Source organism: Brassica napus, chromosome C9 (genome assembly GCF_020379485.1).
Source record: "Brassica napus cultivar Da-Ae chromosome C9, Da-Ae, whole genome shotgun sequence".
Taxonomy (NCBI): Eukaryota; Viridiplantae; Streptophyta; class Magnoliopsida; order Brassicales; family Brassicaceae; genus Brassica; species Brassica napus.
This window is the reverse complement of record NC_063452.1, coordinates 60,070,706-60,093,480: the sequence shown is the minus strand read 5'-3', so window position 1 is coordinate 60,093,480 and position 22,775 is coordinate 60,070,706. Positions and strand designations below refer to the sequence as shown.

The following is a 22,775-nucleotide window of genomic DNA, read 5'->3' as shown; positions in this document are numbered from 1 at the left end:
TCACCGAAACTTACAAGAAAGACAGTAATAGAGGAGACCCTACCAGAGCAACAATAAAGAGGTCAAAGAAAATACACAACAAAGTTTTGAATATGAAAAGAAAGAATCAGATTCAAAAAAGTTATATGAAAGGTAATAGCTGAAACAAGCGTCCCTAGAATGGGCTTTCGTTTCTCTCTCAAGCTGAAATAAAATAGTGGAGTGTGGGGCCCGAAAAAAGCAAGAAAAACACGGTTTCTTTCATCATTTCAACCACTTTGTGGTACTTTTCAGCTTATTTCAAACAGAGGAAAGGATAAGATCTAGGGTTCTTAATTTCTGAGATTGGGTTCAGTGTTCGTTTTGGTTTCTAACCGGTGAAATCTCTGGGATTAAGAGAGCTTGACAGTGTGAGACCCGTCTGTAGCTATGTCGGCTGCAATGGATAGAGCTTTGATGGCTCTGTCTTTGGAGGAAGAAGATAAACCGTTCGACATGCCGGATCTGCCGGGGTTTTGTTCGAATGAGAAGAATAAGCTAAGTTTGGTGGGTAGAATGTTAAATCCAGAGTGTCAGAAGATGTCTACTCTGATCTGGAGAATGCCCGGAAAGTGGTCAAAGGAAGGCAAATGTCGAGGAGTGGCTCTGTCTCAGGAGCGGTTTCAGTTCTTCTTCGACCATGAACATGACCTGCTCGATGTTTTGGAGAAAGGGGTCCATACGTTTAATGAGTGGGCTTTGGCGATTGAGAGGTGGGTGGAAGAGCCACCGGATGATTATCTGCAGTTTATTTCTTTGTGGGTTCGTATAAGCAACATCCCGATAAACTATTACACAAAGGAAGCTATTATGGCACTTGGTGACTTGGTTGGAGAAGTGAAGGAGTTTATCTTCGACCCCACAAAGCCTCAAACACAACCTTACGAGAGGGTTCTAGTTAAGTTCAATGTGGCGAACTCATTGAAGACGTCTAGAGTCATAAACATCAAAGGAGCTAAACCGGTGACCATCCACTACAACTATGAAAGGATCCAGAAGAGGTGTTTCACCTGCTTCAGGCTTAACCATGAGCAAAGTATATGTCCCTTGGTTGTGAAGAGAAGAAAAGATGAAGCTTTTGCGAGGCGTCAAGCGATCTCTAAGGAGTTGGAACTAAAAAAGGTTGTATTACATGAAGATGATCCTCTCTATGGGGTTCTCACTGAAGATCTGGTGGGGACTAGTGCGGTGACAGGGAAGCCGAAAATTGTGAAAGAAGTTCTGGATGAGATGAGACAGTACTTGATGCTGGCAACAGATGAGGATCGGATTGTTAGGGAAGAAAGAGTGAGAAGCTCGGTAACAGCGGTGGAGCAAGATCCTATGCTGCAGCGTACTGTTCTAAGACTCGAGGCTCCTCCTGTTATATCTCAAGATTTTAATAAAGGAAAAGGAGTGGTTTACAGCTATGAGGACCTTCAGAAACCGAAAGAGGGCAGGTTGCAGTCAGAGAAATTGATGGCATCTGCAATCAGAGCTGGTTCAGCAGGGCAGTGGAACGCTGGGAATATGGCTAGGACGTTAAGTGATGAGGTGTACGTTGGCTATAATTTTATGGCCACTTCTGAAGGTTCAACGGTATTTAGCACTGGTTTCTTGGAACTTTGTGCTTCGACCGGGACCAAGAAGAAAGTGTACCAGCGAAGACGGCCCCCAAAATCAAGGAGAAAGCCTAGACCTTTGTTGTTGGCTGATAAGACTGAGGGGGTGATGTGGGACAAAGCAGCAGATAAGAGTGTTGTGGGGAACTTCTAGTTTCGGCGAAGTCTAAAACCCCAAAGGTGATCCCAAGGGAGGGATCGCCCAACGCTTAAATGAGCATTTTCAGCTGGAATTGCCAGGGTTTGGGGCGTACTCAAGACCTGACAATCCAGAGACTCCAGGAGATTCGGCGTACGTATCTTCCGGAGATCATGTTCTTGATGGAGACTAAGAAGTGCAGGGATATTTTGGTGGATTTACAGCAGTGGTTAGGTTATGATAGGGTGTTTACGGTGGAGCCTAGAGGCTTGAGTGGTGGCTTGGCAGTATTTTGGAAAAACGAGATCAAGTTGGACTTCAAATTTGCGGATAAGAATCTCATTGACATGCAGGTTCAGTTTGGAGAAGTCAGTTTTTATCTTTCTTGTATATATGGAGAACCCAGTTCTGAAGGGAAGAATATAGTATGGGAGAGAATCTCAAGGATTGGAGTCAATAGAAGAGAAAAGTGGTGTATGCTTTGTGAGAGACAAGGTTTCACTTCTTAGATTTAGGTTAGGTCAAGAGAGATGAATGAGAATCGTGGGCTGAATCCCGTAAATAAACTTGAAGAATGAATATGATTTTATTGATGAGTTGAAAGATGATGAATACAAAGGAATGTATCTTGAGATGACTGCTAAAGAATACGTAATGCTTTTAATCTAGTACAAAAGTTGATGTATGGAAAAGAGATCCCCCTTGTCTTTTATCTTCTCCATCTTTATATAGTCTAGGTTTCGTTGGCAACCCTTCAACTATTCTCCTAGATATTTGGCTTCAATTACGGAGCTCGCTTTAGGCTCCTCTTGACCGAGTCTCTTATGGTGTTAGCTCACTTTCTGTCGTGACCTCTGCTATGATGTCTCCCAGGTCCAGTCGTCAGCTCGGCTTTCAGCTCCCTTTGTTATGATGGGCTTATCGCAACCCACATGCTAGCTCACGCTTATCGGTACCTCACCTGAGGGTCATATTCGGGTCCAACAGTTGCCCCCAGCTTCCGAATAAAATCCTTTGTCTCGGAAGCTAGAATCTAGCTATCGATCTTATCTTTTCGTTAAGATAATGATTAGTTCTTATCCTATTTAGATTCAGCTTACTCGATCTAACGGTCTTTATTACGTTTGGCAGAATCTATGGTTCAGATGGAGAGGGTTTGAAATGACTTTTCCGAATCTCGAGAGGTGATGGGATATAAAGCGGTGAACATTAACTGCTAGCCTTCCACTTTCTCCACGCCTCCGTTCGGTTTTCAAGGTAACTTCTCTCTCTTTATTTTACTGCGATTTTTTTATCTTCCTCGTTACTTTTCTCTGCAAATTCTCTCCCAAACCTTGCAATCGATTTTCTCCTTAACCTTCCCATACTATGGATCATCCGAAAGAAGGTTCCGGGGAATCCGGGATGCCTCCCTCTGCTTCTGGAGCTAAACTACTGAAAGTTAAGCAAGAAATCGGAGCCAAGATGAGGAAGGGGAAAAAGACAGCCAGGGAGGCAATCGCGACCAGAGTTTCTAAACGGAAGAAGAAAGACGATTCTAGTGGGAGCAGTCCTCACTCGCCTTCGTTGCTGAAAAATCAAGACGTGGTTAACCTCATGGTTCAAGCTCTCGCCCAAAAGGAGCTTGGCCGTGCCTGTAATTCTGACGAAACCCCCGAGACCGCTCCGGAGGGTTGGTTCTGTTGCCATGAGAAGTACATCTCCAAGTCTCACTTGAGATTTCCTCTTCCGACCCTACTGCTTGATCTACTAGATCATTATCAGTTAGCCCTTTCCCAACTCTGTCCCTCGGTTATCCGGGTGATAAACGGCTTTATCACTAGGTCCAAAGAGGAGGGGGTTAGCGTCGGTCTTACCGAACTTATGAGCCTCTTTTCCCTGAAGGAAAGCGCCTCTAAGGAGGGTGGTACCGGGACCTACTACCTCCCTAGTCGTCCCAATCATGTTATCTTCAGATTCTCTAGTAGTGATGATGACTGGAGGAAGAAGTATTTTTACGTTAAAGTTGATCCTTCGACGGTTCCTGTGGGTCGGAACCTTAGGGTCACTTGGACTAATCCATCTGGTTAGGAATTCTAGGGATATTTTTTTTTGTTTTATTCATTTATGGCCGAGTAACCTTTTGCTCTGATTTACTTGCAGAAATCGAAGATCCCCCGAAGCTCTCTACCAAGCTCACCAGGGCTCTATACCGCAAGTTGCAACAGAGTCCCTGTACCTGGGTGGCCTACACCACTTCTCGAATAAGTGCAGCCAGATTCCCAGATACCTACAACGCCTCTTTCCAAGATCCCATTCCTGCTGAGAACCTTGAGAGTGAGTTCTTGTCAGAACCTTTTCAATGATTTTATCGCTTTGAAGTTTTTAAACTTAAGGATTTCCATTGTTCCAGTTTCGGCAGGCGATTCGGTTGTATCGATCTCAACTGGTGCTAGTGCTTCGGGAACTGAAAAGTCTCAGCCAGGTGACATGACTCTGCGACCGTCATTCCGTTCTAGGGGTAACCCCTCTAAAGCTGCCAGTGCTTCTCGTGGAAGCGACAGGAACCAAGGAGGATCGTTCCTTATCTCAATGAAGGAAGTTTTGGACGACGGAGGATCCAAACCTGTTGTCGAGACTACTCCAACTGAGGTTGTAGCTCAGGATGCTGCTCCTCTCCCTGAGGTCCAGGTGCCGGAGGCTGACTACCAGGCTCCGAAGGGTACCTCTGAGATCGAGCCGTCGAGACACAAGAGGCCCAGGATCGATCAGGGCGGAGCTTCCATCCGTTCTTCTTCCTCGTCCTCTAGAGGAGGGACTGTTGGGTGGAGCTTTACCCATTCGAAGCCTGGGTCGATCCTGGATGACTCTTGGGGCCTAGCTGCGATAATGAGGCACCTGAAGAGCGTGGGATGTCCCCTTCCAGCGCTCAAGGACCTGACTAACCGAGATGAGTATCTCGATATTGCCCACTGTATGGGTCAGGTACGTGATCTCTATCTGTTATTTGTTTACATTCTTTGGAGACGATGATATATATATATATTTTCTTTGGATTTATTGCAGTTGGCTGGGGCTGTTAACAGGGCCCAGCTCAGGTTTGAGAATGCTCTGTGTGCTGCCCCCAATGCTGGTGAACTTGCTGAGGTTACCGAGATGGTTAAGGCAGCCAAAACCGATCTTGACCAAGCCCGGGTTCGAATTTCTGAACTCGAAGCCGAAGTGACGAGGCTAGGCTCGAAGGCCGATGCTCAGCAAGGAGAGATCGAGAGTCAAAAGCTCGATATCCAGGTGAAGAGCAGGAGGATCAATGATTTAGAGGCTGCTCGAAAGATAGCTGAGCATCAAGTACGTGAGCTCATTGCCTCATCCCGGGATAGCCAGAAGAACAAGGAAGCTGAAGTCAAGCTGGCTGTCAGGGAAGGGAAGAAAGAAGTCGCCGAAGCTTACGGCAAGATCCTGGTCTGTGTTAAGGAGAAGTTTGCTAGGAAGAAAGATGAGGTCGACGCTTTGGTGTACGCTCAGGAGCTCCAAGCTAATGCCGACCTCTTGAAGGATATGCTGAACAACAAGATCCAAAGCGTTGAAGAGGAGTACAACCAATTGGTGGCCTTATTACCAGAAGCGACAACTGCGTATGAGAAGGCTCAAGTCTCTGACTTCTCGGTCAGCAAGCTTCCTCTTCCCCAGATCTCGGAGAGTTCAGGTACTTTCGAGATTAACATGTTTAATCCATCCTTTTCTGGGGAGTATGGCTCTAATTTGGGTTTGATGGCTCCTGACTTAGCTCCAGTCGAGGCAGCAATAGGAGGTGACGGCAATGTGGTCGATGAGGGAGTTCCTGCCGGTGCTGGTGATCCGATTCAGGAAGAGAAGGAAGATTGAGAGCTACGGCTCTTTTAACTTTATGTTTTGTGTTTTTAAGACTTCGGCCTAAGGGCTTTGTTTCGTTATGTTTTGTGACTTAGTGCCTGAGGAGGCCTTTAAACCTTAACGCTTGCTGGATTTCAATAGCCTGGGGAGGTTTTTAAACCCTTTCTTATGTTTAAATCGTGGCTATTATTTCTGTTTTAAGTTTTTGAACTTAACCTCGTTTCATTTAATCATAGTGATTGCGAATCTCAGATGAGTTGTGTGCCGTCATCGTTGAGTCGGATTAGGACCTTTAGTCTTTATTTATGATAAGCATTTAGCTTAATGGATATTCGGTCGTGATAACCTTAAAGAGAAGTTCTTGATTTTAGCTCGGGGACCTGAGTCCGATTCGAAAGGTTCTGGGACCTGGTTGTTCAGGTTCGTAGGAACCTGGATTTAGATTTATAGGGACCTGAGTTAATTCGAAGGACTTCGAGGCCTTTGAAGTTTAACGGATGGAATTGAGGAATTTCGGGATTTTCCTGATTCTTTAGGATTTTAAGACCTTTCGATTTTGATAAGGGTTTCAAGACCTTTTGGTTTTGATTAGGATTTTAGGACCTTGCTGATTGTTAAGGATTTTAAGACCTTAGTTTATGTTAAGGATTTTAGGACCTGATTGTTAAGGATTTTAAGACCTTGGTTTATGTTAAGGATTTTAAGACCTTTGGGTGTATTAAGGATTTTAAGACCTTTGGGTGTATTAAGGATTTTAAGACCTTAGGTTCAGGTTTTTAGGGACCTGAATGTATTCGAGATTGTTGAGCTTAGGTCCCGATTTAGGGGGACCTAAATTTTCTTGGAGGGTTTTAAGACCTTTGATGTTTATGAAACTGAATCAATCGTTTTATTAATATCAGATATCAGAGAATACATGATTCAGATTATTTACACAGTAACTATTTTTAGGCTAAGTGTTCTTGGTAACACCTGCCCCTTTGGCTTAGGTGAGGAGGTTGGTGAGAAGAGGTTGGGGCTGCACTCATGACGGAGTTGCCTACGTACCCAGTCAAGGGATCAAGCCAAACGTAGTTCAGGGGTTTTAGGTACCTAATGATAGTATCTTTTGAGGTTCGTGGCATTCCACGATCGGATTTCAGGTACCCCGGTTCGTACCTTCTGGAGTTTGTAAACTCCGGGTCGTACTATGTGGATAATTCGGTAGGGTCCTTCCCAGTTGGTTCCTAACTTTCCAGCTCCCGGTTCCTTTGTTCCTTCGAACACTTTCCTAAGCACTAGGTCCCCTACGGCGAACTGTCGGGGCCTTACTTTGGAATTGTAGTGTCGTGCCATTGCTTGCTGATAATTTTGAATGCGAAGCAAGGCTTGGTCTCGTCTTTCCTCGATCAGGTCGAGGCTATCCATCAGGAGCTGGTTATTAGCTGCGGGATTTGAGGTGCAGAGCTCCCGTCTGAGGCTACCTGCGGTGGTTTCTGCTGGGACGACAGCTTCCATCCCGTAAGCTAAGGAGAAGGGAGTTTCCTCTGTAGCTTTTCGTGGGGTGGTTCGGCAGGCCCATAGTACTTCGGGTAGTTTTTCCGACCAAAGCTCCTTTTGGGCTCCTAGGCGTTTCTTGAGGTTTGCTAAAACTGATTTGTTGGCAGCCTCCGCCTGTCCGTTCCCTTGAGGTCGCCGAGGTGATGAGAAGGTGAGGCGGATGTTCCATTTATCGCAGAAACTTTTGAAGTCGTGGGATATGAACTGTCCTCCATTGTCGGTTACGATTTCGTATGGGACGCCATGCCTGCATACGATGTTTTTCCAAACAAATCCTTCGACCTCGAATCTGTTTATTTGTTGGAAAGCTTCAGCTTCAATCCATTTCGTGAAGTAGTCGGTTAGGACCAGGAGGTTTAGTAACTTCTTTCCTTTCCCTGAAGGTACTAATGGACCTATAATGTCCATAGACCACCTCATGAATGGGTAGGGAGCTGATATGTTAGACAGCTTTTCCGCTGGTTGGTGTATGATCGGTGCATGCCTTTGGCATTTGTCGCACGATGAGGAGTAGACCTCACAATCTGCGATAATGGTAGGCCAGAAGTAGCCTTGTCTTTTTATTCGGATGGCTAAGGCTCTGCCTCCGGAATGGTTTCCACAGGAACCGTCGTGCATTTCCTTCATGAGTTTCATAGCTACTAGGCCGTGAACGCATTTTAGGTAAGGTCCGGAGACACTTCGTTTGTGGAGGGCTGACTCGATTATACAGTATCTTGCTGCTAAGCTTTGAGTTTTCGAGCCTCCCACTTGTTGGGTGGAATTTTTCCCTCTAGGATGTAATCCATGATCGGTATTCTCCAGTCTTCTCTCCCTACAACTTTGTTGTGAAGAGAGGAGGGAGATTCCTGTTCGGGACCTGGTGCCGTGGTGCCCCCGGAGATATTCGTTGGAGTAGGTTCTGGGTTCTGAGGAATATCTCCAATTTCCTCGTTATCCCCTGTGGTTTGTGTAGCGTTCCTAGATGCGTTTTTAAGAGCGGTGCGGCTTCTTGTTTGGACTTTATAGACAAGTGGCTCCGAGGTCTGGATGGTGCCCCCGGAGGTACTCGTAGAGTTAGGCTCTAGGGAGTCTGAACTTCGGTGAGTACCTTCACTTTTGTCGTTGTTTTCCGGGTTCTGGGTTGCTTTCCTGGAGGTGTGCTTTCTAAAGCTGCGTGTTCTAGTTTTCGGGAACCAGAATGTCGTGAAAACTTGGGTAGCTACCGTCGGGAGGCTGTTATCCTCTATTTTTTCCTTTGGTTTGCTATCCATCTCAGCCTTGGTAGCTATGTCGATACTTGGCTTCTCGATTCCTTCCACGGGTATAATTCGTTTTACGAGAGGGTCGGATGTGGAAGCTAATGCGGCGAGCGCGTCTGCTGAGGAGTTCTCCCCTCGTGGGATCCTCGTTAGCTCGAACTTGTCAAACTGCTTTGTGAGGTTTAGGACGACCTCGAGGTATGCCCCCATTCTTTCGTCCCTTGTTTCGTATTCCCCGTGAAACTGGCTAGCTACCAGCTGCGAGTCGCTGTAGGCGTTTAGCTCCCGAATTCCGAGGCTCAGGGCGAGCTTTAATCCAGCGATTAGTGCTTCGTACTCGGCCTCGTTGTTGGAAGCGTTAAATCCAAGTCTATAGGATTGTTCGATGGTTTCTCCGGCTGAGGAGGTTAGTCTTAAACCGACACCGGAGCCTTGCCTTGACGAGGCTCCGTCCACGTATAGGCTCCATTTCGGAACCTCTGTTTCCTGGTCTAGATGTTCGGATGCTAGCTCAATAACGAAATCGGCGAGGACCTGAGCTTTTGCTGCTGCTCGGGGTCTGTACTCGATGTCGTACTCGCTGAGCTCTATAGCCCATTTTGCTAATCGTCCGGATTGGCTAGGGCTATGCAGAATCGTCCGTAATGGTTGTGAGGTCATTACGATGATCGAGTGCGATTGGAAATAAGGTCGCAGCTTCCTGGCAGCTGTCACGACTGCTAGGGCTAGTTTTTCCATGGTGGGATATCTCGTCTCGGCGTCTATTAAGCTTTTGCTAGTATAATAGACAGGTCTCTGTTCGTTTTGTTCCTCTCGTACTAGCACTCCGCTGACTGCAGCTGCCGACACGGCGAGGTACAGGTACAGTGGTTCTCCTACTACAGGTTTGGATAGTATCGGAGGTTCCGAGAGGTAAGCCTTCAGCTGTTTGAAGGCTTCTTCGCACTTTTCATCCCATAAGAACTTCTTATTATTTTTCAGAAGTTTATAGAATGGAAGGCATTTATCGGTGGACCTGGAGATGAATCGATTTAGTGCTGCGATCCGTCCGGTCAATCTTTGTACCTCTCTGGTCGTTTTAGGTGATGGCATTTCCAGGAATGTCGCTATTTGTTTCGGGTTGGCTTCGATGCCTCTTTCGGTTACGAGGTAACCTAGGAATTCGCCGGAAGGTACTCCGAAGGTACACTTAGCTGGGTTTAGCTTCATGTCGTATTTGTTGAGGATTTCGAAACATTCTCTTAGATGGGAGATGTGGTCCTCCCCCTTTGAGGATTTGACTAACATGTCGTCGATGTAGACTTCCATGGTTTTTCCGAGTTGTCCAGCGAACATTTTATTTACTAACCTTTGATAGGTAGCTCCCGCGTTTTTCAAACCAAACGGCATGACCTTGTAACAATAGGTTCCTCGTTCAGTTATGAATGCGGTTTTCTCTTGATCCTCAGGATCCATCATAATCTGGTTATATCCTGAAAAGGCATCCATAAAGGACAAGAGCTTGTGTCCAGCCGTTGCTTCGACCAAACGATCGATATGAGGTAACGGGAAGCTGTCCTTAGGACAGGCTTTGTTTAAATCGGTGAAGTCTACACAGATTCTCCATTTCCCATTCTTCTTTTTTACTACCACTGGGTTAGCTAGCCAATCGGGGTATTGTACCTCTCGGATGGACCCGGCCTTTGTTAGTCGATCGACCTCGTCGTTGACAGCTTGGGCTTTTTCTAGACCTAGCTTACGACGTTTCTGTTTGATCGGTTTAAAAGTAGGGTCTACATTGAGCTTATGAGTGGTGACATTTGCATCTATGCCTTTCATGTCGCTGGTGGTCCATGCAAAGGTTTTGATATTCTGTTTTAGGAATTCGACGAGCTCCTTTTTGGTTTCGAGAGGTAGCTCGGATCCGATGCTCACATGTTTCTCAGGATTTGAGTCGTCGATGCTAACTTTTTCGGTGAGGTTCTTAGGGGGACCTCGGATATTTCGTTGCATTTCGCGACTCTCCTGGATCTGTAATTGCTATTGGGGGGATTCTTTTATGATCTCGAATCCTCCCAGGTAACAGATCCTTGAAATCTTTTGGCTACCGTGTATGGTAGCTATTCCGTTGGTTGTTGGAAATTTCACGCATTGGTGATAAGTTGAAGCTACTGCTTTCATCTTATGAATCCAAGGCCTTCCGAGGATTGCGTGGAAAGGGGATGGTTTGTCGACAACTATGAAGTTGGTCATTTTCATGACTCCGCCAGCTATAATTGGGAGCTTAATTGTTCCCAATGAGGTGGCTGTTTCACCTGAGAAACCTACGAGGTTGGATTTCTGGTCGACAATTTCGTAGTCGTCTATTTCCATTCCCTTTAGTGCGTTGTAGAAAATAAGATCGACGGAGCTTCCGGTGTCGATCATGAGCTTAGGTACCTCGTACCCTGCTATATTTAATGTTATGACAAGGGCATCGTCGTGAGGTCTATCGAGGTCTAATGTCTCACTCTCCCAGAAAGAGATCTTAGTGTTAGACTCAGGCTTGGTCGGTTTGGACTGAGTGTTTGACACAGCTTTCCGTACGTGACTTTTAATAGAGTTAACGGAGTCTTGACACACATCGGACCCTCCAAGGATGTAATCGATCCTTGAGCCAGGGCTCGATTGGGGAGGTGGTTTACTCAAGAGGGCCTCGATTTGTAGGCTTTTTCCTTGTGGAAACTTTCCAAGGATCATATCGACTCTCTTTTTGGGAGCTGGGGGTGGTGAGTCTGTTTCTTTTTCAGGTGACCTCTCGCGTTTTGGAGAGCTATCTCTGGGACCTCTCTTCTGATAAGGTTGTGGCTTTTTGAGGTCCACATCTTTTATTTCTCCGGCTGCGAATTTAGCAGCCAGTTGTCGTTGGAGGTCCCAACATTCTTCGGTTGAATGTCCCTTTCGATCGTGGTAAGAGCAATGTTTGCTCTCGTCATAACCTTTGGACCAGGGGGCTTTAGCTGTCGCGGCGACAGGTTTTTCTTCCTTGTCTTCCTCGACTACGTAAGAATGTTCTCCCTGGGTCTGATTATTTCGGGAGCTACCTCTTTTGTGAGGTCCCTTTCCATCGGAGGCTTCGCCTTTCGGGTGACTCTGGGGTTTTCTGTGGAGCTTATCTAATGCTGCCATTTCCTCCTCCAAGGTAATGTATCTAGAGGCCTTATGGAGGGCGTCATCGATAGTTGGAGGGGGATTTAGCGTTAGCTCCGAGAAGAAACCTGATTTATACCAGAGACCTCTCCTAAGAGCCTCAATGGCTACCTGATCGTTGGGATTCGAGAGTTTAGTTCTTACTGCTCTGAACTTTTCGATGTAGACTCGCAGTGAGTCTCCCAGTCCTTGTCTGATCTTCCAGAGGTCAGCCTCAGACGCTTGTTTCAGGATGTGAGTTGAATATTGCTTCATAAAGGCGTTAGCCAATTGATCGAAACTGTCTATAGAGTTCGGCTCGAGGCTGGAGAACCATTCGAGAGCTGTTCCGATCAGGTTTTCGGCAAATGTTCTGCAATATCCTGCATCACACTCTTCCTTTGTGAAGTGAGCTTTAACGATAGCTAATCGGAAGGCTCTTAAATAGGCCTTTGGGTCTGCGTTCCCATCGTATTCAGGAATCTTAATTTTTCGAGTATCTCTTATGTAAGAGTTGGCAATTCTATCGGTGAACGGAGTTCCACGAGTCTCCTCAATTAAGCTCTCGATTTCGGGAGCTGAGCTCGTTACCTTGTGAACTTGAGCTCCCAATTTCTGGAGAGCTGCGTGGGTTCGCTCCATGTACCTGCGAATTGCGTCAGGTCCCTCGAAGGGAAGGACATTTGGGTCATTATCAGATACTCGGCGAGCAGGTTCCTGGTGAGACCGAGCTCGGTCGTCTTCCCAGCTAGCTGGCGAAATAGGTCGCTCATTGGTCCTTAGGCTCCGAGCGAGGTTAGTGCGGAGAGCTGCAGGATCAGCATCCGTCCTTTGGTATTCGTCTGTGCTTGGGGTTGAAACCCTAGCTTGAAACACCGAAGCTGATGTTCTGCCCCCGGACGGTATGTTGGTTCCTGCTCCAGACCCGGAAGGAGGTGGCGGTGGAGGCAAACGGGTGCTCCCACCGGTGTTTCGATCAGGCATGGAGCTAGTTGTAGCTACATTGCTCCCCATGGTGCTGGTGATAGGAGGGGTAAACGCAGGAGCTGTCCTAGCGCGAGGCGTTTGGAAAGCAGGTTCCTGCCCTTCTGCACCTGGGCTATCAGGGGAGAAGTTCAGGCGCTCTCTAGGGAAGGAAGGGTCAGCTAACCGTTCATGGAAAGTGACTCCTCTTCCCTGGTGGACGGACGGTTGGGTCGTTGCGGATTGAGATCTGGTTATCTCTTCGAACTGTTGCTGCCGTTCGGCTAACTGTTGCACCGTTCGCTCGGTCTCTTGAGCTTTGTCCACTAACTGGAGCATCATCCGACGGATCTCAGAAAGCTGATCTTCCGTTTGGTTCGGAGCGGATTGATGCGATGGGTTATTGAGGGCTGAGGACCCAGAGTTGGTCCCTCCGGAGGCTCTCGGGTTATTTGCCCCCGGAGCAGTGCGATTCGGTGAGCTATTGCTCTGGTTCGATTGATCGGGGTTAGATGGATTCGTTCCGTCTAATGGATTCATCCTTTAAGCTTTAGAGAAAGGGATTCGATTATTTGTCCCCACAGACGGCGCCAATTGTGAGAGACAAGGTTTCACTTCTTAGATTTAGGTTAGGTCAAGAGAGATGAATGAGAATCGTGGGCTGAATCCCGTAAATAAACTTGAAGAATGAATATGATTTTATTGATGAGTTGAAAGATGATGAATACAAAGGAATGTATCTTGAGATGACTGCTAAAGAATACGTAATGCTTTTAATCTAGTACAAAAGTTGATGTATGGAAAAGAGATCCCCCTTGTCTTTTATCTTCTCCATCTTTATATAGTCTAGGTTTCGTTGGCAACCCTTCAACTATTCTCCTAGATATTTGGCTTCAATTACGGAGCTCGCTTTAGGCTCCTCTTGACCGAGTCTCTTATGGTGTTAGCTCACTTTCTGTCGTGACCTATGCTATGATGTCTCCCAGGTCCAGTCGTCAGCTCGGCTTTCAGCTCCCTTTGTTATGATGGGCTTATCGCAATCCACATGCTAGCTCACGCTTATCGGTACCTCACCTGAGGGTCATATTCGGGTCCAACATGCTTGGGGATTTTAACGAGATCCTCAATAATGATGAAAAGATTGGAGGACCTATGAGATCAGAAGAATCGTTCAAACCTTTTTGGGATATGTTGTCTGCATGTAGAATGGAAGAGCTGGAGTCATCGGGGATCAGGTTTACTTGGGCTGGTCAAAGGTGGAAAAAGTGGATTCAGAGTTGTTTGGACAGAGCTTTTGGTAACAGAGAGTGGCTGAGAGTATTCCCGGGGTCTAATCAGAGATTTTTGGCCAAACGTGGGTCTGACCACAGACCTGTCTTGTTAATGATGCAAGCGTCACAGTCAAAAAACAGGGGTCAGTTCAGGTATGACAAAAAATTATTGTTCCAGCCGGGGGTTAAGGAAAAAATCATTGAAGCCTGGAGGGGAACAGAGGGGGGATATGATAATCGTTGTGTGGCAAAACGATTGCGTGATTGTAGAGGTGCTTTGAGTGTGTGGAAGAAAGAGAAGGACTTCAATGCCAAAGACAAGATTCATATTTTGGAAGATCGATTGGAGTGGTTCCAATCAAGAAATTACCCCTGTTGGCATGCTATCAGAGTGATTAAGAAGGAGCTGTGTAGAGCCTATAAGGAAGAAGAGCTCTTTTGGCAGCAGAAGAGTATGGAAAAATGGCTGAAGTATGGGGATCGCAACTCTAATTTCTTCCATGAAACGGTTAAAGCCAACAGAGAGAAGAGGAAGCTCATCAAATTAAAGGATGGCAGTGGGTTGGAGCATTGGTCAGAAGAATCTAAGGCTCAGGTGGCTTTGGATTATTATAAGGAGCTCTTCAAATCTTCCAACCCCCCTAGCTACCAACCTGTGTTTCAGAGTATGAGACAAAGAGTGACAGATTCGATGAATCAGAGGTTATTGGCTGCTGTTACAGATGAAGAGATCAGAGATGCAGTTTTTGGCATAAAATCATCAAGTGCTCCTGGCCCAGATGGGATGTCGGGCCTCTTCTTTCAACAATATTGGGGAGAAATTGGCCCCAAAGTGTCCTTTGAAGTGAAGAGATTTTTTGAAAGAAGAAGGATGCCAGTGGATTGGAACTTCACCTTTATCTGCCTCATACCAAAAGTACAAGATCCGGAGACGATGACTGACTTACGGCCGATCAGTCTCTGCTCGGTCTTGTATAAAATCATCTCTAAGATTTTGGTGAAACGGTTGCAGCCCATTCTTCCTGAGCTTATCTCGGTCAATCAATCAGCCTTTGTGGCAGAGAGACTGATCACTAATAACATTGGCATTGCGCATGAAGTGGTACATGGCCTTAGAGTCAATCCGATGCTCATGTACGACGGTATGGTGGTGAAGACTGATATGTCAAAAGCGTATGATAGAGTCGAGTGGAGTTATCTGAGGAGTTTGTTGGACGCTCTTGGGTTTGATGCGAGATGGATCTCTCTGGTCATGGAGTGTGTTTCGTCAGTTTCCTATGTGGTGCTTATAAACGACCAGCCTTTTGGTTTGATCAAGCCTCAACGGGGTTTGCGCCAGGGTGATCCGCTATCCCCAAATTTGTTTGTTCTTTGCACTGAGGGACTTACCCATTTGATGAATTATGCGGAAAGTGCTTCTCTCCTCTCAGGCGTAAAATTTGCAGAATCAGGGCCCTCAGTGAATCATCTCTTGTTTGCAAATGATAGTTTGTTCATGTGTAAGGCGACTCAAGCTCAGGCTGTGGCTCTTCATGAGGTGTTGAAGGTGTATGAAAGAGCAACTGGACAAACTATCAATTTGCAGAAATCGGCAATCTCTTTTGGAGATCAGGTGGATTCCATGTCTAAGCTTGCGATTCGAGGGATTCTTGGCATTGATAATGAAGGAGGATCTAGCAAGTACTTAGGTCTGCCTGAATGCTTCAGTGGATCAAAAATTGAACTGCTGGATTATCTTCGAGGGAGGGTTAATGGCAGGTTGAATGCGTGGTACCTAAGGAAGCTATCACAAGGGGGGAAAGAAATTTTATTGAAAACTTCGGCCTCTGCTCTGCCTGTCTTTGCGATGTCAGTTTTCAAGCTTCCGAAAACGCTTTGTGCAAATATTTCAAGTGTGATGGCGAATTTTTGGTGGGGAACAGATGCGCATCTTAGGAAAATCCATTGGATTTCTTGGGATAAACTTTGTCTGCCAAAGGAGAGTGGAGGAATGGGTTTCAGAGATTTGGAGGCGTTTAATCAAGCTCTCTTGGCAAAGCAGGCGTGGAAAGTACTTTCTGAACCTAATTGCTTGCTGGCTCAGATGCTTAAGAGCATATATTTCCCTCGCACAGGTTTTTTGGAAGCCAAATTGGGTGATAGACCGTCCTTTGCTTGGAGAAGTCTGCTCTTTGGAAGGGACCTCCTCGCCAAGGGCCTGCGGAAAAGGGTGGGTGATGGAAACTCTATCTTTGTTTGGACTGATAAATGGCTGGAAGATGAAGCGGATGGTTTTGGCCTTCGTGCTCCATGGATTAAAAACTGCACTTTCAATGTTAATCTGAGAGCTAGGGAGCTGATTGATTTTCAGAGTAGAAGATGGAACCTTCAAGCTCTTGAGGAGGTCTTCGTGCCTTCCGACATTCAGATCCTGATCAAGAACCAACCGGTGGTTTCTAAGGAAGATTTTTGGGTTTGGAAATTCAATAAATCTGGAGCTTACTCGGTCAAATCTGGTTACTGGTTGGCGGCTCTGGACAAATCCAAAGAGCTACGAAGAGTTATGGAGGCTCTGCCTTCGATCAATGTACTTAAAGCCAACACTTGGAAGGTTCAGATGGCTCCTAAGATTAAGACCTTCATTTGGAAGGCTCTTTCGTAAGCTCTGCCCGTTGTTGTATGCTTAATAGAAAGAGGTATGAAATGTGATGACAGATGTCAGTTGTGTGGCTTTGAGGGTGAATCAGTGAACCATGTGCTGTTTAGTTGCCATCTTGCTCGAATATGTTGGGCTCTCTCCAACATCCCGTGCCCTCGTGGGGGATTTAGTGTATCGTCGATCTATGAGAACATCTCATACTTGTTGAGAATCAGACCTGTTGGAAGGTATGGAGCGGACTCTGTTCGAAGCTGGCCGTGGCTTCTTTGGTTTTTGTGGAAGAACAGGAACTCCTTTATTTTCGAAGGTAAAACTTTTGAAGCTGAGGAAATTGTTGTGAAAGCAAATCAGGAAGCTGAGGTTTGGTTCTTAGCGCAACAAGTGCAGAGTGGAATGGAACTAGAAGAGGAGTTCTGTAACGGTTTCGTGTTCGTTACAGAATGTTCCAGTTGGTTGGGTTCAGTGTGAGTTTGCGATGGATTGGGCAAGCCGAGGTGAGAGCATGGGAGCTTCATGGATTGTAAAAGATGAGAAAGGTAAAGTCTTGGAGCATAGTAGGCGTGCATTTGTGGAGGTGGGATCATTGACAGAGGCTAAATTGCAATTGTGGTTATGGGTTCTGGAAAGTATGAGAAGTTTGAAGAAAAAGAAGGTTAGGTTTGTTTCATCATTTGGGGACCTGATAGAAGCAATTGAAAAACCTTCCTTCTGGCCTGCTTTGCAGTTTGAGGTGGGAGAGATCAAGAGAGAGCTGGAGGCTTTTGAAGCGTGGGAACTAAGGATTGGGTCTTGGAATACAATCAGATGTGCATCCTTCATTGCTCAGAGTGTGAGGAACTTAGGTCTCACTCAGTTTTATGTAGCTGCTGGTCATCCAAGATGGTTGGATCATATCTATGCGAATGACAGAAGTGCATCTGGTGGTAATTAATTAGTTTGCTGATTTTTTGGTATCCGCCTTTGTAGGCGTGGATGTGTAGTTGGATGAGTCTTTCTAACCCTTTTTTTTGTAGTGATTGTGAAGCAAGTTGTGTTGCTTGGCTGTTTTGTTGTATGGAACCAAGTTAGTATATATATGATTTCAATTTAAAAAATAAAAAAAAAAGAAAGAATCAGATTTGACCCCAAAAAAGAATAGAAAAGAAAGAGTCAGAAAGCAAAGTGGGCTTTTTAGCGGTGGGTTTAGTTATTTTTGAAAAATAGGTTTTTAGAAGTGTGAAATAAGTACCAATTTTTTAGGGGTTTTTGCACCGTTCGCAGCCCCACCGATTGATCCGCTTATAAATTTTTTTTTTTCAGACAAAAAAATAAAAGAATAATTCTAAGAAACTTGTTCACTTTTGTACCATGCTCATATGATGGCAGAATTGTCGACTGCATAATCGTCTATGTAATATTTCTCATCGTTGTAATAGTATAATTAATCGGACGTTAAAAAAAAAAAAATATTGTTCACGGTTTCAGTGGTCTGAGTTCCCTGGATTTGGAAAAGGAACGCAAAAGTGTCAAAACACTTACACAAGGATGATCACACCTCAAACTGAGGTCTAAACATAAGCCCTCTTTGTCCTATCTGCGTATCTAAACCCATTGATCAACATCATCTTCACTTACTAGTCCGTGGAGATGTCCATAATTAGGCATATGGGCAGAAGTTATCCAAAAAAAAAAAAAAATCAGAATTAGTCAAGTCCGACGTGATAGAGCAAGCAACCTTGTATATCATACAACAAAATTAACTTTTGAATTAAGCAAATCTATCAAACAAACAAAAAAAGAAAATCTAAAGACTAGAAGATAATTCTGTCACAAGTCACATCCAAGAAAATATTTATTTAATACAATTCCTTGTAAAGTTTATCCAGGTAAATAATAATACAAGAACAAGGAGATCATAGGCTTGCATCAGCGTTAGAACCACCGCTTCCCCTCTTGTTTCCTGTTGTGTTCTTCAGAATCTGCATGCACCAAAAACAATATCACCAAAGAATCTAACTTTGCATTCTCATCTTCTCCACCACGTGAACAGCAAAACCACAGACATAACAAGAACTAAGCTGTGAATGAGCTATTCCAAGAACCATTGAATAATCTAAACATATATTTGTGAACTAATCTCAAGCTTATCTTAGCTCCTTAGTATTCTATTCGATGAATGGTTTCTCTAAGGCTTGCAAATTGATGGTTCTTAAATACAAATATGTTCAGTCGTTGACACATTGCAGATGCGGATGATAGATAAAAAAAGGTATACCTGTCTAAGCATCTGGTTCTCGTTCTGCAAGGTAGAGAGTCTCTCTTCAAGTTCAGAGTTTCTGTTCTCCAAGTCTTTCACTCTGTTTTCCAACTCACCCAAGTAAGCTTTCTTCCTCTCTCTTGCTTGCTGTGCTGAAACTCTGTTCCTCAACAACCTTTTTATTTACACACAAAATTACCAAACAATTCCCATCACGCAACCTTTTATTTACCTTCTAAGCGGTAAATGGTAAAAAAAAAAAAAAAAACCTCTTAAGCCGCTTGGTCTCTTTCTCAGCCGGAGTCCTCCCTCTCTTCCTTTGACCCTCTCCTCCGACCGTTGCTTGTGTCTGGTCCTGACCGGTCGCCGATCCAGAGATTTCCTTTCCGGTAGCTTCTCCTCCAAACTCCGGAACTCGCCGTATCTCTTCATCGCTTTCAATTCCTGACGAAAAAAAAAAACAAAAAGGAAAGACTTTTAAAGACGAGACAGAAGTTACGGATCTTTCTAAAGATCTGCTGGACCCAATTGATAAAACCAATGATGATGATTGACTTAATATTAAATGCATGATGCTGAAAATCGATAAGATCAAGCGTGGGAGAAGTAAAAAATCAATTGATAATATTTTTTTGAACCTTCTTTGATCTCCAAATGAGGAGCAGAGCTTGAGGATCTCTCGCTGCTTGATGGTAGAGAGCTTGCAGGTAAAGAGCTAGTCGTTTGCTCCTGCATTTTTTTTTCCTTACTCTTTGAATCTCCTTTGAAGATGGATTGGGATTTACAGAAGCTGGTGATGAAGATAGAGATGGAAAAGAGCGGGACTTTACAGAACTGGGAAGAAATCTACTTGCGAGTCTTGTCGGGAAGGAATAGATTACTGTGGTTACAGCCGTCGGATCGAAGTAGAATCGGACGGATATAAAGACTGAATCGTGGAGGAGCATGAGCCTTGAGGAAATACGAGGATCCAAAGGCACATGAGATGGGAACGTGGGAAGATATGACCCGTAGATCTTTCCAGGATCTAACGGTGATTAATGGGAAGCGTATAATAGAGTGGGCCCATATGTCTGTCCTTTTGACAGAGAGTTTAGCCGTATTTCTTTCGTTTTGCCACGTGGCCCGCAACTATGACAAATTGTATTGCAAGTTGTAACCGATTGATATATATATATATAGTATTTTTTGACATTTCTGTGAAATATATTAAAATAAAATTAATTGTTGATTCACTGATGTCAAATACATTTATTTAATTTCGAAAAAGGAAGGAAACAAAACCAAACCGAACCGGGAGCTCATTATTTTTTCGAATATGAAACATCAAACTAAACCGGAGCTTGATAGGGAGCTCGCTTCTCTGGAACTCCATCCTCTGCTCTTCTATCTTCAAACCACTTTAAAACACGCCTCCTTGGAAGATTGGTCACTTGAACAATGCTGCTAACCACAGCATTCTATAATCCACACATCCATAAAGCTATATGAGATGGAAACATTCAACTAACATAGAATTGATCTCAATGTAAAAGGAAAAAGAAAAGGTCCTTACAGTGGGCCGTTTTGATCTTCTGTAAACTTTTTCTAATGTTTCAATGTGAGCTTTCTTCACTCTCTTCTGAGCAGACCATCTCTGTTGCATCACATGGACCGCTTCTTCTTTTACCTTTTCCACAGGTTTAACCTCTACAGCATCTTCAGCTGATGATGATTCCATTGGATCAGGTGGTGATGAGTTTTCAGGTGCTGCTACTGGCGGTTTCTCATCTGGCAGTGTAGCACTTAGCATTAGAAGCTTTGGAGGCGGGTCACGTAGCAGTTCAAGGACATAAGACCTATCAAGACATAGCTCAGCTGCCAGATTTTTTATCTGCAGAACCAAAACACAGCCAGAGGAACTATGCTAAACTATGATTCCAACAACACTGAACTTTATGGTAAGCAAAGGAACTTACACTAGTCTTACGTCTCCCAGCTTTCAATGCGTAAGCCAGTCTTCTAAGCTGCCAATTCTTCAGCTTCACCCGTCTTTCATCTTCTTCTTCGCTGTCATCATCATCATCCTCGATACCACCATCATCATGACCATCTTCTTCTTCATCATCAGCAACATCACTAGTAACCGAACCGAACAAATCGATGTCATCAACATCGTCACCACCACCCAATACTTCAGCTAACTCTGCTGCTAGTCTATCTAAGTCTTCCTCGCTTATCTCCTCATCATCTATCGAAGATTTATCATTGTTCAAATCTTCTTCAAGTAGATTAAACAGTGCCTCAAATGGATCATCCTCTTCCGCCTCCTCACCTCCACCAAAACTTTTCTGCCAAAAAAAATCAAAAGGTTGAAACTTTAAATCAAAGTAACTGCGAAAGTTCTCACCTTTCCACGAGATACTGCGAATGAGTATGAATTGAGTAATTTTCTTACCTTTTTGTTCTTCTTTGGAGACGAAGAAGACGAGGAAACGAATCCCTTTCGGTTCTTCCCACGACCAAAAACAAGTACAGAGCGAGAAGTACGATGAGTTGGAAGAGATAGAAGAAAAGGGCTAGCGCTCTGATTCGGAAAGAGAACTCTAGTGGCGGCGGATAGACCTGACGAAGAAGATAACGCCGGAGAACGAAAGGCGACGCCGGGAGAAGATAAGGCAACCGCCATAGCTTTTATCATCAAACTGTTTGCTGTTTTCAGCAGAAGGAAGTAATAAGCAGCGTTTATATGAACCGAAACGACGTCGCTTCACCCTCAAAGATAAAAAAAAAACCTTCATGCTGTTTACTGTTTACGATATAGCAACGCGTGCCGTTTATAAAGTCGTTTGTTTTTTATGCTTCGTCTGGTTTCAACGGGTCTCCACTCTGTATCTCTCTCTAGATTGTTTTCCTTCCTTCAGGGATTGATAATGGCGAATCCAGCGCAATCAAAGGGATGGATTAAGAACTTTTCGTCGATAGCCTCATGGGTTTACTTCCTCTTGATCATCCTCCAGATCCCTCTCTTCAGGTAAATGGATTCACTCTCCCAAGTTTCCGAATTTGATCTAGTTCCTTGTGCCATGTATTAGCTTCTGGATCTCTAGATTAAGCTAGCTAAATCGATATAAATCAATAGTAAAATCGAAAGAATTGAACTTTTGATCAGTAGATTTAGAACTCTTGGATCATTCATTCATTACTTGGTTTAAATCTGACTCGAATCACGATGTGAAAACAGGGTACCATGTAGATCTGGAATGTGTATGTCACCGATCCATGTGACATCGTCTCAGTTGATTTCTAGTGAGATCTTTCCTGTTCCGGTCATAAAGGGTCTCTTATACCCTGGTGCTATTGTCCATGGTCTCGCCACCAACATGACGTTTCCAAAGTGGGAAAATGTGTTAGATCTTTACAATCTCACCAATGTCAAAGATGCATCTGCAGTTCCTGATCTTCAGCGCCTAGAGGTTCGGTTCGGTTCATTCTATAAGCATTATATCATTTGTTTTGCGTTACTAAGAGGATTATTTATATAATTTATTTTGCGTTACTAAGAGGATTATTTTTGGCCAGGTTCTTGCAGGGAGCTACTTCTCTGTAGCTGGGGCCTTTATCGGTTTGCTAAAGCCTGGTAGGATGGGCATGTTTGGGTCATTGCTGCTAGTTTGGGGTCTTGTCAAAGAAGGGATCTTGAAGAAGCCAGTGAATACTGATCCGAGTAAAACCGTTTATGTGTACCCAACCATGGTGATTGCGGTGATCTGCGCTTTCTCTATGATAAATTATAACTTGAAGAAAGCCACGAGGGCCGCTCCTGCTCGTCCCATTGCTAAACCTCTCATGAGCTCTTCGAAATCCAAGCTCAAGTGAGTTTTTTTGTTGTCTTGTCTTTCCCTGCAAAATACCGTGATAGGAGAATGTTACTGTCACACTCTTTACCGTGTTGTTAGCACTCATGTATCCTGAGTTTTGTGAGTTGTTTCTTTTGTGTACTCTACTCAGTTTCCGCAATTCAAATCCTAGTTTTATTTTCTTTTCTTCTTTTTTCAAAGGCTATACCAATCGTTCACGAGAAGGACTAGAATTTGAAATGTTTTGTTAAAGGTTTCTTGTTTATCTAGTCGATACTATAAGTAGTGTAC

General features: G+C 44.5%; 7 protein-coding genes across 7 annotated transcripts; 4 read left to right on the top strand and 3 right to left on the bottom strand.

Moving 5' to 3' along the window:
- Positions 1-408: 408 nt before the first annotated feature.
- On the top strand, positions 409-1,773 carry LOC106413084. The gene has a single exon (XM_048768182.1). The coding sequence runs from the start codon at positions 409-411 to the stop codon at positions 1,771-1,773; it is 1,365 nt and encodes a 454-aa protein (XP_048624139.1).
- A 59-nt stretch (positions 1,774-1,832) lies between these two features.
- LOC125592776 lies at positions 1,833-6,164 on the top strand. The gene is made up of 5 exons (XM_048768181.1): positions 1,833-2,126; positions 2,979-3,015; positions 3,901-4,074; positions 4,151-4,722; positions 4,804-6,164. The coding sequence occupies exons 1-5, from the start codon at positions 1,833-1,835 to the stop codon at positions 5,620-5,622; spliced, it is 1,896 nt and encodes a 631-aa protein (XP_048624138.1). The 3' UTR covers positions 5,623-6,164.
- A 1,707-nt stretch (positions 6,165-7,871) lies between these two features.
- LOC125592775 lies at positions 7,872-9,698 on the bottom strand. Its single transcript, XM_048768180.1, has one exon. The coding sequence runs from the start codon at positions 9,696-9,698 to the stop codon at positions 7,872-7,874; it is 1,827 nt and encodes a 608-aa protein (XP_048624137.1).
- A 3,900-nt stretch (positions 9,699-13,598) lies between these two features.
- LOC125592774 lies at positions 13,599-17,340 on the top strand. Its single transcript, XM_048768179.1, has 4 exons — positions 13,599-13,924; positions 14,042-16,408; positions 16,466-16,769; positions 16,849-17,340. Exons 1-4 carry the CDS (start codon positions 13,599-13,601, stop codon positions 17,338-17,340), a joined length of 3,489 nt encoding a protein of 1,162 aa, XP_048624136.1.
- Positions 17,341-18,110: 770 nt separating this feature from the next.
- Positions 18,111-19,570, bottom strand: LOC106391328 (transcription factor HY5). Its single transcript, XM_013831949.3, has 4 exons — positions 19,284-19,570; positions 18,915-19,089; positions 18,664-18,820; positions 18,111-18,367 (listed from the first exon to the last, which is right to left on the bottom strand). Exons 1-4 carry the CDS (start codon positions 19,378-19,380, stop codon positions 18,302-18,304), a joined length of 495 nt encoding a protein of 164 aa, XP_013687403.1. The 5' UTR covers positions 19,381-19,570; the 3' UTR covers positions 18,111-18,301.
- Positions 19,571-19,850: 280 nt separating this feature from the next.
- Positions 19,851-21,344, bottom strand: LOC106391324 (protein OVEREXPRESSOR OF CATIONIC PEROXIDASE 3). The gene is made up of 4 exons (XM_013831947.3): positions 21,083-21,344; positions 20,604-20,975; positions 20,201-20,518; positions 19,851-20,105 (listed from the first exon to the last, which is right to left on the bottom strand). Exons 1-4 carry the CDS (start codon positions 21,323-21,325, stop codon positions 19,977-19,979), a joined length of 1,062 nt encoding a protein of 353 aa, XP_013687401.1. The 5' UTR covers positions 21,326-21,344; the 3' UTR covers positions 19,851-19,976.
- A 135-nt stretch (positions 21,345-21,479) lies between these two features.
- Positions 21,480-22,670, top strand: BNAC09G45360D. Its single transcript, XM_013831948.3, has 3 exons — positions 21,480-21,658; positions 21,869-22,100; positions 22,207-22,670. The coding sequence occupies exons 1-3, from the start codon at positions 21,483-21,485 to the stop codon at positions 22,501-22,503; spliced, it is 705 nt and encodes a 234-aa protein (XP_013687402.2). The 5' UTR covers positions 21,480-21,482; the 3' UTR covers positions 22,504-22,670.
- The last annotated feature ends 105 nt before the right edge of the window (positions 22,671-22,775 follow it).

Bases quoted from the DNA above. Each gene is read 5' to 3' on its own strand.
- LOC125592775 (XM_048768180.1), bottom strand. From the start codon at position 9,698: ATGGAAGTCTACATCGACGACATGTTAGTCAAATCCTCAAAGGGGGAG.
- LOC106391328 (XM_013831949.3), bottom strand. From the start codon at position 19,380: ATGCAGGAGCAAACGACTAGCTCTTTACCTGCAAGCTCTCTACCATCA. The intron at 18,821-18,914 runs GTTTTTTTTTTT...GTAAATAAAAAG, and splicing joins GAGACCAAGCGGCTTAAGAG to GTTGTTGAGGAACAGAGTTT. The intron at 18,368-18,663 runs GTATACCTTTTT...TGGTGCATGCAG, and splicing joins AGAACCAGATGCTTAGACAG to ATTCTGAAGAACACAACAGG.
- BNAC09G45360D (XM_013831948.3), top strand. From the start codon at position 21,483: ATGCTTCGTCTGGTTTCAACGGGTCTCCACTCTGTATCTCTCTCTAGA. The intron at 21,659-21,868 runs GTAAATGGATTC...ATGTGAAAACAG, and splicing joins CTCCAGATCCCTCTCTTCAG to GGTACCATGTAGATCTGGAA. The intron at 22,101-22,206 runs GTTCGGTTCGGT...ATTTTTGGCCAG, and splicing joins CTGATCTTCAGCGCCTAGAG to GTTCTTGCAGGGAGCTACTT.
- LOC106413084 (XM_048768182.1), top strand. From the start codon at position 409: ATGTCGGCTGCAATGGATAGAGCTTTGATGGCTCTGTCTTTGGAGGAA.
- LOC125592774 (XM_048768179.1), top strand. From the start codon at position 13,599: ATGCTTGGGGATTTTAACGAGATCCTCAATAATGATGAAAAGATTGGA. The intron at 16,409-16,465 runs GTAAGCTCTGCC...ATGTGATGACAG, and splicing joins TTCATTTGGAAGGCTCTTTC to ATGTCAGTTGTGTGGCTTTG. The intron at 16,770-16,848 runs GTTTGGTTCTTA...TGTTCGTTACAG, and splicing joins AAGCAAATCAGGAAGCTGAG to AATGTTCCAGTTGGTTGGGT.
- LOC106391324 (XM_013831947.3), bottom strand. From the start codon at position 21,325: ATGATAAAAGCTATGGCGGTTGCCTTATCTTCTCCCGGCGTCGCCTTT. The intron at 20,519-20,603 runs GTAAGTTCCTTT...TTGGTTCTGCAG, and splicing joins CTGGGAGACGTAAGACTAGT to ATAAAAAATCTGGCAGCTGA. The intron at 20,106-20,200 runs GTAAGGACCTTT...TGTGGATTATAG, and splicing joins GAAGATCAAAACGGCCCACT to AATGCTGTGGTTAGCAGCAT.
- LOC125592776 (XM_048768181.1), top strand. From the start codon at position 1,833: ATGAGCATTTTCAGCTGGAATTGCCAGGGTTTGGGGCGTACTCAAGAC. The intron at 4,075-4,150 runs GTGAGTTCTTGT...CCATTGTTCCAG, and splicing joins TCCTGCTGAGAACCTTGAGA to TTTCGGCAGGCGATTCGGTT. The intron at 4,723-4,803 runs GTACGTGATCTC...GATTTATTGCAG, and splicing joins TTGCCCACTGTATGGGTCAG to TTGGCTGGGGCTGTTAACAG.